This window comes from Palaemon carinicauda, chromosome 31, assembly GCF_036898095.1.
Source record: "Palaemon carinicauda isolate YSFRI2023 chromosome 31, ASM3689809v2, whole genome shotgun sequence".
NCBI classification, from domain to species: Eukaryota; Metazoa; Arthropoda; class Malacostraca; order Decapoda; family Palaemonidae; genus Palaemon; species Palaemon carinicauda.
In genome coordinates, this window is record NC_090755.1 from 64910444 (window position 1) to 64924355 (window position 13912).

Below are 13912 nucleotides of genomic sequence, written 5' to 3' on the forward strand. Positions count from 1 at the left end.
AGGGTACTTAGTATTTATAGGATTTTTTACTTTTAAGAAAATCAATCAGCTGTCTAAACTCATTTTGATGTGGTGATTTTTATTTAATCCTAAGACTGTCACAGTTTATTTTGTCAGAAAAGTGCCAGTGGTTAGAGCTGCATATTCTCATGAATTTAAAAAAGTAAATAACTCAAGTACCGAAGTACCAGATGCCAATTCATATGATGAAACCATGAAAATTTATCATGAATTGACTCCTCACTTGGTTACACGAGTTCCAAAGACCAGGTTGTTAGCCTAAATGAAATCCAGCATTATTCAGAACTTGTGTAGCTTAATATTAGACTTTCTTTGAAAGAGAAAGAGAAAGCCTAGCACTGATTGCACCCCAGGATCTCACTGTATACTGAAATTGTTTGCATTTTCCATAGCTTTTTTATTCCCAATGTTGATGATATTGAAGGGGGTAACAGCTAATGGCTTTATATAAAAATAATTGAAGACCTTTCATTTAAACAAATATTACTATATTTATTTGAATTTTTATACAACACCATATTGAATAAAGTAAAGGAACCATTTGATGGTTTGCTTATTACTATATACAAAAAACTTACAGAATTTTTACAAGTACTAAAGTACTTCTATTGATTTCTTACTAAACTTCACTGGAGAGATGTCTTCTCAGGATGAATAATGATCTGAGACAAACTCCAGTGCAAAAGGCAAAGCTAATATTTATATCATGCATTTGGACAGAAATAGAACATTACAGGACATAATGATTTCTAGCAACCTACTACAGTATTAGGAATGTCATAAGAGGGAATCCATTTAAAACCAGGTGTTCTCCCCTATCAACCTATCAACTCTTTCTTGCTACCTTGAGCATTGTGCATGTAAGAGAGGTTATTGTGTATTTTTAACAAATTTCCCTAAGATTAATTTGGGTTATTAAATTTAGACTTGTTGAATCTTCAGATAAATAGGAATTACTGAATTGTAGTTTACAGTAATGGAATAAATCTCCTAAGATTAAAATGAAATGAACTTCAAAATAAGGAAAGATGTTGCATAAAGAGATATGTTGTTCAAAGATTATACAAAATTAGACTAAGAGTGGTTTTTCTCTTCTTATTAATTTTTCCTTGCAGTCTTTCTATGGATCCATTTATATAAGGTTTTTAATATGCTCTATATGATTTATCACTTGCAGCACACAATTTATGTACCAGGTGACAACGACATTGGAGGAGAAGGGCCAGACAAAGTTACCTTGCACAAAGTACAGCGGTTCTACCAGGAATTTAATCAATCATATAGTGTCTCCTATAAGTTCTTGGAATTTACTCAGGTTAGTACCCCTGATGCTTTGGTTTTTTTTTTACAATATTAAGAATTTATATCTTTTTGAAGGATGAAATTGGATTGTTCTTAAATTCCTAGTACTGTATCTTGGTCAGTTTTATATGTTAAGATGATAAACAAGCCAATTTAAAGAACAATTATTCATCTAACAAAACTACCTTCTTTTTGTGAAACTCCTCTCTGGAAGCTTGCTTACATCAATGTTTACCCCTTGAAACCAGAAAATTTCCTGTTTACTCTCCTTCAGTAGTTTAGGTTTGCTCCCTCTTCAACTAGAGGTACTAGTATTATGTAGTGGGGAAATAGGCTTGAAATTTATTCAGCCTCATGATTTTATTGAAAACGATTATATGTATTTTTTTGTATTTTATTGTTTTACCTTAGCATATCAATAAAAAATTTGATACAAAACATCCTCTTTGCAGATGCGTGTGATGGATGATTATGATGGCATGCCCAATTTTTCAGAAGAGGAGAACACGATAAGGATTCTTCTTTCTCATATTCCTCTTCTCCCAATAACAAGGAAAGTTATCAAAGAGGTAAGAATAAAGTCCTATTCTCAACCATTTCAGATTTTGATGACTAAGTGTGATGTCATGCAAATTCAATTAATTGAGGTTATGATATCGTCCATAGAATTTAATAAACATATCTTTGGAGATTACATTTATTTTTTTTTATAGTGCAAATATTTATTTGTACTATGCACTGATTTACATTTCCACTTTTTGAATTTTAGAAAAGTAAGTGCATTTCTGATCTTGCTTGACTTAAAGGTATCATTTCAAGTATATGATTTAGTGTTCCCTTTTCTTAAGCATATAAAAAGTATGATTATATAGCTTAAATTCAGACTAGTATTAGATCATGAAATATATGTGTAAGCCTCAAGTAGAAATGAGATCTGAGCTTTTTTTACCACAGACAAGTTTTAGAAAATAGGTAATATGAAGAAAAAGGATAAGGGTATTTTTTTTATTTTTCTATTGTAGATTTCAGTCAGAGAATTTACATTTAGTAGTGCAAACTTGTGGTATCAATGCCAAAAAAAAAAAAAAAAAAAAAAAAAAAAAGTGCAGGAAAGAAAATTATGAATTTTGATAACCAAAAACTGATATTAGGTAGAAGCTTGTCTGAATTACCAAGGAATCGTGTGGTATCACATCTATAAACTTTCAATATAAGATAGTGAGATTATAGGAAGAAACAGTATATCAAGTGTTTGGCCTTTTTAAGTAGCTAACATGAAAAAGGTTTTATGAAAGGTTTGTGAAGAATAATAACAAATGTATGTTTATCATTTGTAATGGTTTAAATAGAATTAATGACAAACGTTAGTTCAGATTTGTATTTGGGTAGAAATCATTCTGATGCGATGTTAATTGTATAAAATATTTATTTACAACATAGGAGTATGATTTCCTTTGTTTGATTTATAGTATTCTATATCCCTTTCCTTGCAGAAAATATCACGTCACTACCCTTCATTTATATTTTCTGGTCATGAACATGACTCCTTTCATTTTGTTGCTACAAAGAAGGAACTTCATGCCCAAGAATTTTGGCCCCTGAAGGCTGATGGGAATGTTTGGGTATTTGATCATAGTGGGCACAAATTACATGAGGTTACAGTTCCCACATGTTCGTATCGAATGGGAAAGAAATCATATGGGTATGGATTTGCTGTCATAGGTAAGTATAGAGATTTAATTTTTTTTAATTCATAAAGAAGTATAAATGTAGGAATGCTTTTAATGATGTTTGTAAATAATGTAAAAACTATTCCAACCTTCTTGTCATACCCATTGAATTTAATTGTCGTTGATTAAAAAGTTCATAGGGAGAAGGCTATCATTAAAATTTTTTAAATAGGTACAGATTTTAGATGATTTTATTATATGTTTTTCCAATATAAAACTTTTATACTTTCTCATCAGTCTTTGTAAATATGTACGGGCAAGTAATGAATTTTGTTAAATTTTAATGTACTTTATTATGATTTTTCAGGTAAGTCTGGCCTAGTTCATTATACTGTCTTATGGTTACCATCTCGCTTCAGCCAGCTGTGGATGTACCTAATGTGTATAACTGCAGCTCTGTTCCTCATTTTACCCAACATTTGCATGTGGATGAGGCACCGACTTTTTTCAGTATGCAGGAGCTGTCTGCACTATCTCTGCAGAAAGTGTCCAAAGTATCACAGCTTATGACATCAGGAGTATACTGCCTTGGGTCAGTGATTAATAAAAGTAAGCATATGGTTGAAATAATTATTTTTATTTTATCTGATGCTTCATCAGTAAAGTATCGTTTTGTATCACTACACTTAAAAGTGATTTATCGTTGCTTAAACATGTACGAGCAACATTTTTGTTCTATGATTTCTAGTTTAGGATTTGTTGGGGGTATATTTGCATTGATAGAGCAGTTTATTTCTATCTTCATTAAGAAATCTTGAAATATTTTCTTCATATAATTTCTTTCTATTTTAAATACATGATGTAGTTTCCACCAAATTATGGTACCTGTATTTAAGAAATACAAGAAAATACAATAAAAGCATTTCAATTATTAAATGCATTTGAGTGCTTTTATTTCTAAAAATAGTTTGGTTTAATTATTACTATAGTTTATTAAACTATAGTGTCCAAGGGACCAGGGGTCAAATTAAAAATGTTTTCAGAGATTTTAAATGAAGAAAGTGATTCAGAAATTCAAGCAGCAACTGCTGAGGCTAACTGTAATTCATTGCTGCAAATATTATACTGTATATTCTTTATTTTTCTCTATTTGTTCCATCCTTGACTCCGTCCATTATTTAAATCTTATTTTATTTTCATGTATATGATTATCTCTGCAGTCTAATATCTGTGATCATTTCTACTGAGGATATTTTCCATGCTTGCAGTCTTTAATATCTGCAATTATTCTTATGTCCATAATATTTGGTCCATTTTGAGAGATTTTAATGATCTCTTAAGCTATCTTCCATCCTTAGGTTACCATAACCAGATTTTTTTCTTAGTTTCTTTTCTCTCTCATTAATGGCATATGTTGTAATAGGTCATTATACTAGTAATCACCGTACTTAAAGAAAGATTTGTTATATTTATTTTTGTTTCTATGTGTATACACTCATTTTGTCCTTTATAATTAGGCAATGGAGCTGGAACAATGGTTGAAATCATTAACAAGATAGCTAACGACAGGTGGTGAACGTGGGCGAGTAACCGTGGCTACTTTCCTATTCAAACTCTCCATTTTTGTCTTTGGCAGCAATGTATACTGTAGTACTGTTGTGTCTTATCCAAGACTGTTTAATAACTTTCTCATTTATTTTAGATTGAAATGAAATAAAATGAAATAGGATGTGAGTGTTGCTTGGTCATTGCATTGGTTTATGGCTCAACCGGTGATAGATCCACTTACTCCGCATCTTCGGGGAATGATTGTTAGTAATGACAGTACCTCCATTTACTTAATTGTGAATTGGTTCCTCCTGTTAGGACAGACCTATTTCTTGAAGATTTAGAAAATTGTCTTCTGGTTATTCTTGCCAATGCCCATGACAATACTAGAGACTGTTTAGAACTTTGCGCTCCTCGTCAAGTTTTCAGTAACCAGATGGGACAGAGGTGCTTGGCTCCACGTACTCCTTCTGTCGGTTGTTTGTTGTAAAAGCTTGGGTGCCCTTGTTTACCTTTTCTACATGGACATGGGACTTGTGCTCCCTTTTCTGAAAGAGTTATAAAACTGTATCCTGTGTCGAGAAGATGGTACCTCTCAAGGTCGTCATTATCAGCCATGGGATGTAATTGAGGAGCCAATTAAGCCTTCCCATTTCAAAGGACAAAAGCTTTGTATACATATAGGAACAAGTGATAAGTAATCTGTATTTTCCCTAGCTATATAAACCCAAGATCTTTAAAGTTGAACATTTCACCTAATTCACCCTTCTCATACCTGAACCGAACGGTAAAAGTGAAGAAGAGTCTGACAGGAGAGTGGGTGGACTATACTCAGCCTTGCTAACAACCTGTTATTAACTACTTTGTTAATGATTTCAACATTCATTCCAGATTCACTGAAGACTTTCCTTATATTAAAGGACTTATGTTTGTATACCTAGGAAAAAATACAGATTACTTTTAAAATCCATTTTTATCTAATTCTGCTCAAGTTTTTCATATTACTGTACATTTCAATTATGGTGTCAAATATAATCTTATATTGTTTATTATGTGATATTAAACAGAATTTTAGGGTCCATTGGAATGCTTTTTAACTTGTTACAAGGATAATTTGTTACAATAAATTATTTAGGCTTACAGATGTTTAATATTGTTGGTTTTCACAAATAGAAATTATCACATACAGTATTCAAGTATTTCTAATTAAGGTTTTATATTAAACATTTTTGGCTTGTTAAGTAATTGCATCTGTTCTTGTCAAAATGAATTCCATTGTTCTTCCTTTAAGTATTGCTTACCTTAGTGGTTATCTAATTGATGAGAATTAATCATCATTATCCATTAAAATGGTGCTTCTTATTGATAAGCAGATGCATTGGAAATAAGCTAAAGCATCAGGTAAATAATCAGTAATATCAACAGTATTTAGTGGGTATTTGCACTTAAAGAATATCTTATATGAAAATAATGTTAATGGAGGAATAAATCACAAGCCGTTTTGGTGTCAATAATCTTATTAGCTGACTGCTAGGAAAGTTACCATGTCTGAGATAAACTTCAAATAAACAAGATCTTGTAGTGTAGCATTTTACTGTGAGCAAAAATCTAAAGGGAATGTAATAGAAAAGAACAGAATGAATATGTTCAGTTATAGTGAACCATGAAATGGATTTTTTTTGTGAGTGGAACGGCTTTTTAAAAAAATAAGTATGATGCGAATTAGAAGTTACATTAAAAACTTGTGCAATGTTAGACATTTTTATTATGTAATGCTGTATTTATAACTGCATTGTATTTGACTGTTTACATATTACCGTCTTAACTTTAGTAATGCCTTATTGTATGATGAGGTCTGATAAAATGAGTGCCAAATTACTGAATAAAACAAAACAGATGTTAGATGATGGATTGATCCAACTATGAAATCCCCAGTTTCACTTTATTTTCTTTGGTGAACTGTGGTATAAAGTTCTCTCTCAATTGACCTCATTTATCATCCAGTTATTGTTTCATCATCATTAGTTAAGTTTGAGCCTGTCGCTTTTATTATAACTATCAAAATAGGACGTGATTGTGAAGCTTGCTGATTTGGGAGTGATTTTGAGAGTTATTTCTTATCAGTGATTTGACTTGTCGATTTGCCCACAATAATCTTGTAGATATGTGTTCAGAAAAAAAGGATGTTTAATATGAAAAAATATTTGAAAGATGAAATTTTACCTTGACTTGATGTACTGTAATTCTGATGATTATTAGACAAACATACTGAAAACTTGATATAGTGCTTCAAAGCATGATTTGAAATTACATCATCCCAAGAACAACAGTTGTGAGAAATACATATTTTCCTATTAAGTACAAATGTATTTTCTTACAATAAATGTTAAATGTCAAGTATTGATAATGATGATATTGGTCTAGGTGACTGAGATACATACTGTAATTGTAATTCAATATGCAGTTGAAATGTGTAAGAAATTCTGGATAGTTTTCTCAATGCCACAGAAAGTTAATTCATAGCATTATGTGTGGGATTTCATAGAAAACTTAAATATTTTGTTTTGTATTAGATTGTGTGGAAGATGGTTTTTAAAGGTGTACACTACATGAAGAATAATTTTCTAATTTATCCAAATTTTATATATATATTTGTTAACAAGAATCCAGAATTCACATCAATAAGAAAATTTTGAGTAAAACAATTTTTGAAGAGTGATAATGTGTTTGAGATGAAGTTTCTAAGGAGTATGGCTGTTGTATGTTGAGTAGACAGGGTTAGGAACGAAGTTGTGAGGGTGAGAATGGGTGTAAGAAATTAGTTAGCAGCTAGAGTTGATATGAATGTGTTGAGGTGGTTTGGCCATTTTGATAGAATAGAGAATAACTGTCTGCTGAAGAAAGTGATGAATGCAAGAATTGATGGGAAAAGTACAAGAGGAAGGCCAAGGTTTGGGTGAATGGATGGAGTTAAGAAAGCTCTGGGTGATAGGAGGAGAGATGTGAGAGAGGCAAGAGAGTGTGCTAGAAATAGGAATGAATGGCGAGCGATTGTGACGCAGGTCCGGTAGGCCATGCTGCTTCCTCCGGTCGCCTTGGATGACCGCAGAGGTAGCAGCCGTAAGGGATTCAACATTATGAAGCTTCATCTGTGGTGGATAACGGGGGAGGGTGGGCTGTGGCAACCTAGCAGTACCAGCCTTACTTGTTTGAGTCCCTTGTCAGGCTGGGGGGAACGTAGAGAGGAAAGGTCCCCTTTTTTCATGTTTTGATTTTGGCTATCCCCAAAATTGGGGGAAGTGCCTTGGTATATGTATGTAATAATTTGATTGCTAATTATAATTTATTTCCATTTCCTGGGTGTACCTTATGGCTACATAAAGTTTTAATCAAAGGCAAAGGAAAGTGATGATATTGTACTACAAACATTTTTTTACAGCATTTTAACCCACCTGTAAACTTGTCATAAATTTTATTTCACATATTTGATGGAAAACCATAAAATTTGCTTCTTAAGGAATTTGGTAAATACATAGGCTTAAAATCATGTCATATAACTATTGAGAAGTTTTAGTTTAATAATCTTAATTATATTACTAAAGTATTTCCCGGTGTTTTTGTTTTACAAGCATTTTATACTTAGCCCTCCACTTCTTTTCCTGAATAATTTTTCCTGTAACGAGTTGTTCCAACAAGTATCTAGAACTTTTTCTCATTAACGTTTACAAGTTCAGACCAGTACAACGAATAGGGATAAATAAGTATAATACTTGTGATGTCACCTTTCTAGTTGCTACTTATTTCTTAATTTCAAGTGTAGATAACTACATTTTTGACATCTCGGTATTGCAACAGAATTTGTATTCCAACTTCTCCACACAGTTTTATGGTCTTAAAGTTTTTTTTATCAATCATAATATATTTTTCTGAAAGCAACAAGTGAAAGTGTTGTGATACCCAAAAATCAAATATGGTAATATAAGTACAGGGTAAAAATCTTATTGCATCATAAAAGTTGCCACTCTTTAGGCTACTTTCATTTTAATTGTACAGGCAATGATAGAAATAGTTACATCTATAGAGGATGTGTAGAAAATCAATTTATCCTTTTTGTGTGATAAGCATTCAGTGTGTTTTGTTTTGTTATAAGGAATTAAAGTTTGTGTAATTTTGCTCAAATTCTTTATTTAGTAAAAGTTCTTGTTTATATTATACATTTTAATTTCTCAAATAATTTTTGATACTGTATTTTTACATGTTAGCATGAATATGGCAATGTATTCCTAAATTTATTGTACTGTATTTTAATGAGACATTGATAATTTTTTTCTAACCACAAATCAAATGAAAGGTTCAAGTATTTTAATGATATTGATGATTTTTGTCTAACCACAAATCAAATGAAAGGTTCAAATCTACCACTAGTCAGACATTACCATTCTTGGGGATAGATAACTGCATAGCAGTGATGGCTGAAAACCTGTAAAAACTGTTGTTCTCTTAATGACACTTTCAGGTAATTTATTTACTTTTAAAACCATATAAAACTAGTGTATCTCAGCCTTCAGAGAAATGACAGAAGTTTTGTACTGTATTCATATACTGGAAAACCAAATACTGGAAAACATTCACAGTTTTTTAACATCCAATAGAAAAGACAAATCTACTTTATAATAAAATAGGCTTGAAAATTTACTATCATAACATTGTCAATCTCAACCTACTTTCTCCTGTTATTTAATGGAGTATATAGTATGCTCTGCTGTTTATGGTAGTAACTACGGTAATACTTTTTTTGTCTTTGCAGTTAAGGCAGGTGTATTTACAATTATATACAGTAAGTGTGAATGCACCGTAAATTAAAAGACATAAAAGCATTGAAGTTATAGAAGACCAAATACAGCACAGGATGCACAATTATAGAGTAGGGGAGAGTAACTTGAGAAGTCCTTGTGTGATGCTTCATAGATTATGCCTTTCCTATTGAAGTACGTACTGTTTTTGGTGCGTTATAACTGGATAATAAGTACCAAATTATATTGTATAGAATTCCATGACTATTCTGCAAATAGCAAACCCATGAATGGTAATTGTTTACATTATACAGCATTTTCACTGTCCTGGATTGACTATAATAGTGAACTGAGGTGGTACATTTTTTTTTTATACATACACGTACTGTAGTTCTATACAGTAATTACTTTTTATTTTGTAGGTTCCTAAATGCCATCAACTTGGATAGAATTTAGAGATACAGTCAGATACAGTAGTTTTATCCAGAGTACATAAGTGTAATCAAAGTATTTCAAGGCATTTAAGCATTAAAAACAGTTAATCCATACTGCATATGTAAAGGAGCTATGTTAATTGTTAGTATATTTTAAGAATTATTGTCAATGTTGTGCTTAGTGCAATTTAATAGTTAGCAAAATTAGAGAGGATTATGTGCTTTAAAATGCTGTAGAAAATATTTATTTGTGTCAGTGGTACGTGTAAAATTGCAACGGCATCAATAGATTAACGAGATGGCTTGCCCTATATATACGTATAAAGAAGAGTAATGCGGGAAAATGTCATATATGTAGTAGACTGTATACAGGGTAAAAATATATATAGTATATGTAATATACACTAAATAGGTGAAAATATACATGCTATCAAAATATATTGTAATATATATGGTATACTTTATTAATAAAATCAAGCGTTAATAGATGTATTTTGTATGAATATTTTTTATTATGGAAGAATTATTCCAAAATTGGTTTACTGAATATTTTATAAAGGATAACTTAAGAATGTATAATCATCAATTTTATTTCCTATAGGGGGTTAGTGCCAGTAGTTTACTAAAATGCTTTGTATTGTAGGCATTGCAAAAAGGGACTTTGTGGTGTCCGTGTCACCTAATTTTTAAAATTGTTCTTCACCTATGTTCCCACCTCTTTTTGTCCAACCTCTCAATTTTCTCCGCATAGTGCAATTGTGGGCTTTTCCTTCAATTTCACGCTGGTCCAATTCCATAAATCAAATTATTTATATTCAGCATAAGTCAAAGTGGGCCAATATGATATTTCTGAATATCAGTGGTTCAAGATTAATCTTTCAGGGATATTTTATGGCTTCATTTCTTGTTACTGTGTATGTAAAGGTTCATGATTGTGTAAACCATATTTTCAGTAAGTAAATGGCTTCTATTTTATCACCCTTTTATTCACTGTCCAAAGACTGTCATGGATTCCTTGGTAATGTTTATTTATTTTAAGTATACATTAGGGAATATCTTCGTGCATGAAGCTTGTATGGCCATTGAGGAGGCTTCTTATGAAAGTAAAGGTATATGCATAATGATTGGTGGGTGTTCTTACACTCTCATGACTGAACCCTCACTTTTTCTCGGGCTTCTATCCTCCATTGAGATTATAGCACTTATGCTTTACAGTTACCATTTTGTGTGACTTTATGCTTTAGGTAAGTGTTTCAGTGACTAGGAAGAGTAACAGTAAAGACATCCTGGATTATGTCATGGGCTGTAGTAGATTTATTTTCTTAGTGATTTATCATCATCTTTACAGAGAACTGGATGGTTCCTAGGAGCTTCCATGTATTCTTTATTAAGAATGACTTATATCAAGATACTGTATACAATAAAAAGTGCTTTGTTTCATCAGGGATTAATACTCTTCCATTTTGAAGCTTCTGTCCCTATTACAGTTATAGTTTATCTGGTCTGTCTCTTCCTTCTGTATAGTCTAGGGAGGGATCAGGTGAATGTTCGTCCTCCCCTCTTCCTGTGGTGAACCTGATGCACTGTTTACACTGACTTGAACACTCATCGAGTAGCCTATTATTATCACAGCAACGTCCCTGCTGTGCTGGATTCTATGAAGCTTCCATTGGACTGAAAGATCTCTGCGCATCCTTTGGGATGATAAGATAGTTCTCTTGTTGATTTTGATGCAGGTGGCATTTGCCATGAAATCATTGTCTGCTGCTGTTGGAGCTCCTGAATCTATCGTGAAGTTTCCTCAACTACATCATTGGTTATAGAGGAAAAATTTAGTCAGCATACTGCAAAGTAACAGTAAGGCTGAGAATTGCCGTCATGTTTCTCCCTACACAAGCTTATCACTTCTTACTCTTTATCTTGTTGAAGGTTGCCACAACTTGGTAGAGGGAGCCAGCTTTCCTGGAAACTATATGTTGCCCACATGATTTCTAAATTTGACGTCCTCTTAAGCTGGAGACCAAAATATTGACATATCTAGATAAAGTATAGAGGGTACAAGGTTCTAACTGATATCACTACATATCACTCTTCCAAGTAGGTACAGAGCCCTATTCCATGCATGTTTGCTCTCACTGCTGCCAGTGTGCGAGTCATGGTGAAAATTTGAAGGAAGGTCAGTGGCAATTGTCAGATATACGTAACTGGAAGACCATCCCTGGTCTGACAAATAAAAGATAATTCCTGGAAGATTGATGGCTTGTAATCAGGATGGATACATTCTTATGATACATGGATGCTGAAGTCCCCATTACTTGACTTAGTGCTGATATTAAGCCATAGCACTATCTTCATCTGGAAAGGAGACAGTTTGAAATAGTTGGCTGAGGTTAACAATAGGAACCATTCCCCATCACCTTTGGCAATTTAAAGAAGTGGTTATAAGCCCTCCAACATTAGCTAGAGTGCCTGCACCAATAATATCAACTTGCTACCTGAAGTTTGAAATAAAAGAAGTTTTAAAAGTAATTTGTATTTTTCCTAGCTATCTGAAGTGGAGTCCTTTAAATATGGAGATGATTTCATGACAGAGTGGTGGTTGAGGAGAAAGTTTAAATTATACGGCTCAGGTTTGTATAGCTAGAAAAAATAGTTATTTAAAAAGTTTATTTGTTTCCACTTGTATACATACCTTTCGTTCTTTAAATAGGGAGACTCACTGCTTCGTGCGTCAGAAGTCCCCCTAGAATCAAACATTGTTTCATTTTCTTCCCTGGATAAGTCAGTCTGCTTGGTCCTGTAGGGAAGCAAAGGATATGATTTCAACAACCTCATATCTGTCTCTCATTGAGATGAGTAGACTGATAGGGCCTGGTCAGTTGAAGATCAATTGTACATGGTAAACTAAGGAAACCCTTCCCCCTAAGGCGAAATCAATCCAGAATAGTATACCTAGTATACGATGATCAATGGGGTGGTATAAATTCTATGATCTAACCACTCATTAGGGAGAATGGAGGAGATACATATTTAAAATTAAAGAATTGAGCTCAGAAGTGTAACTTTACAGCATTATTTAAAATTAAAGAATGGAGGTCAGAAGTGTAACTTTACAGCATTATTTAAAATTAAACAATGGAGGTCAGAAGTGTAACTTTACAGCATTATTTAAAATTAAAGAATGGAGGTCAGAAGTGTAACTTAACAGCATCAAGTCAGATCCAGCAAGTAACGTTTCAACTGCTTCTGCCCCAAGAAAGGGAACTATAAAATGAAGAGCTGGTCACATTACTATTCAATTTAGACTTACGGAACAATAAAATGAAGAAGAGCCGGTCATATTACCATTCAATTTAGACTTACAACTGATGTTTACACTACCATAGACAAGATGTTTCCTTACCAGTGTGGAAGCTGGGCTGGCTACGTAATTACTTGAGGAGCCAGCACTGAACTAACACAAAGGTGTGTGTGTGTGTGGGGAGGGGGGGGGGGGCGCGTTATACAGCACTCCCATAGTTAAAAAGCCATGAAATTGGTTTGGCATTTCCAAACCCTAGCCTTCAACACCTAGAGTTACAGCTATATCCAAAAAACTTTCAAGATCAGGAACCACTAATGGTTAGCACAGACAGTGGTGGTGTTTTAAAATAACAACACTAGCCTGTTAAAAACCAAGGTGGTATGAGAGCTCCATCCCTGTACCATAAAGCGGATATACTATTACCCTGGACGAGTTTGAGGGGAATTATTCCTCTTCCTCAGTTTATTCCAGGAAAATCAAATATCAGACCAAATAAGCAGAGAGTCGGATTTTGTTTCAAGAATGATCTCTGCATCTATTGTTGAAAGATTTGGAAATATGATATTTTGATTATAAAATAAATTTTTGAATATACTTACCCGGTGAATATATAATAGCTGCTACTCAGCGGCTCGACAGAAAACACACTCAATAACTCGCGAGCGATCGCTATGAAGGTTGCGGGTGTGACCACCAGCGGCAACTATCGGCCAGATACCACTCTTGCATGTAAACAAACCCTTCAATTCTTCTCGTCCCGCTGCGTCTCTATTGGGGAGGAAGGGAGGGCCTTTAATTTATATATTCACCGGGTAAGTATATTAAAAAATTTATTTTATA

General features: G+C 33.1%; 2 protein-coding genes across 2 annotated transcripts in view; one reads left to right on the forward strand and one right to left on the reverse strand.

The window, feature by feature from the left end:
- Positions 1–3773, forward strand: part of LOC137624478 (metallophosphoesterase 1 homolog) — a 55683-nt gene extending 51910 nt beyond the window's left edge. Inside the window, exons 4-7 of the mRNA XM_068355254.1 lie at positions 1199–1336; positions 1776–1892; positions 2817–3045; positions 3361–3773. Coding sequence (XP_068211355.1) covers positions 1199–1336; positions 1776–1892; positions 2817–3045; positions 3361–3563 — 687 coding nt within the window. The 3' untranslated portion in view covers positions 3564–3773. The remainder of the gene's footprint in view (positions 1–1198; positions 1337–1775; positions 1893–2816; positions 3046–3360) is intronic.
- The window catches only part of LOC137624778 (serine/threonine-protein phosphatase 2B catalytic subunit 3-like), a 568901-nt gene that overhangs the window by 191428 nt on the left and 363561 nt on the right, over positions 1–13912 (reverse strand). The window lies entirely within an intron of this gene.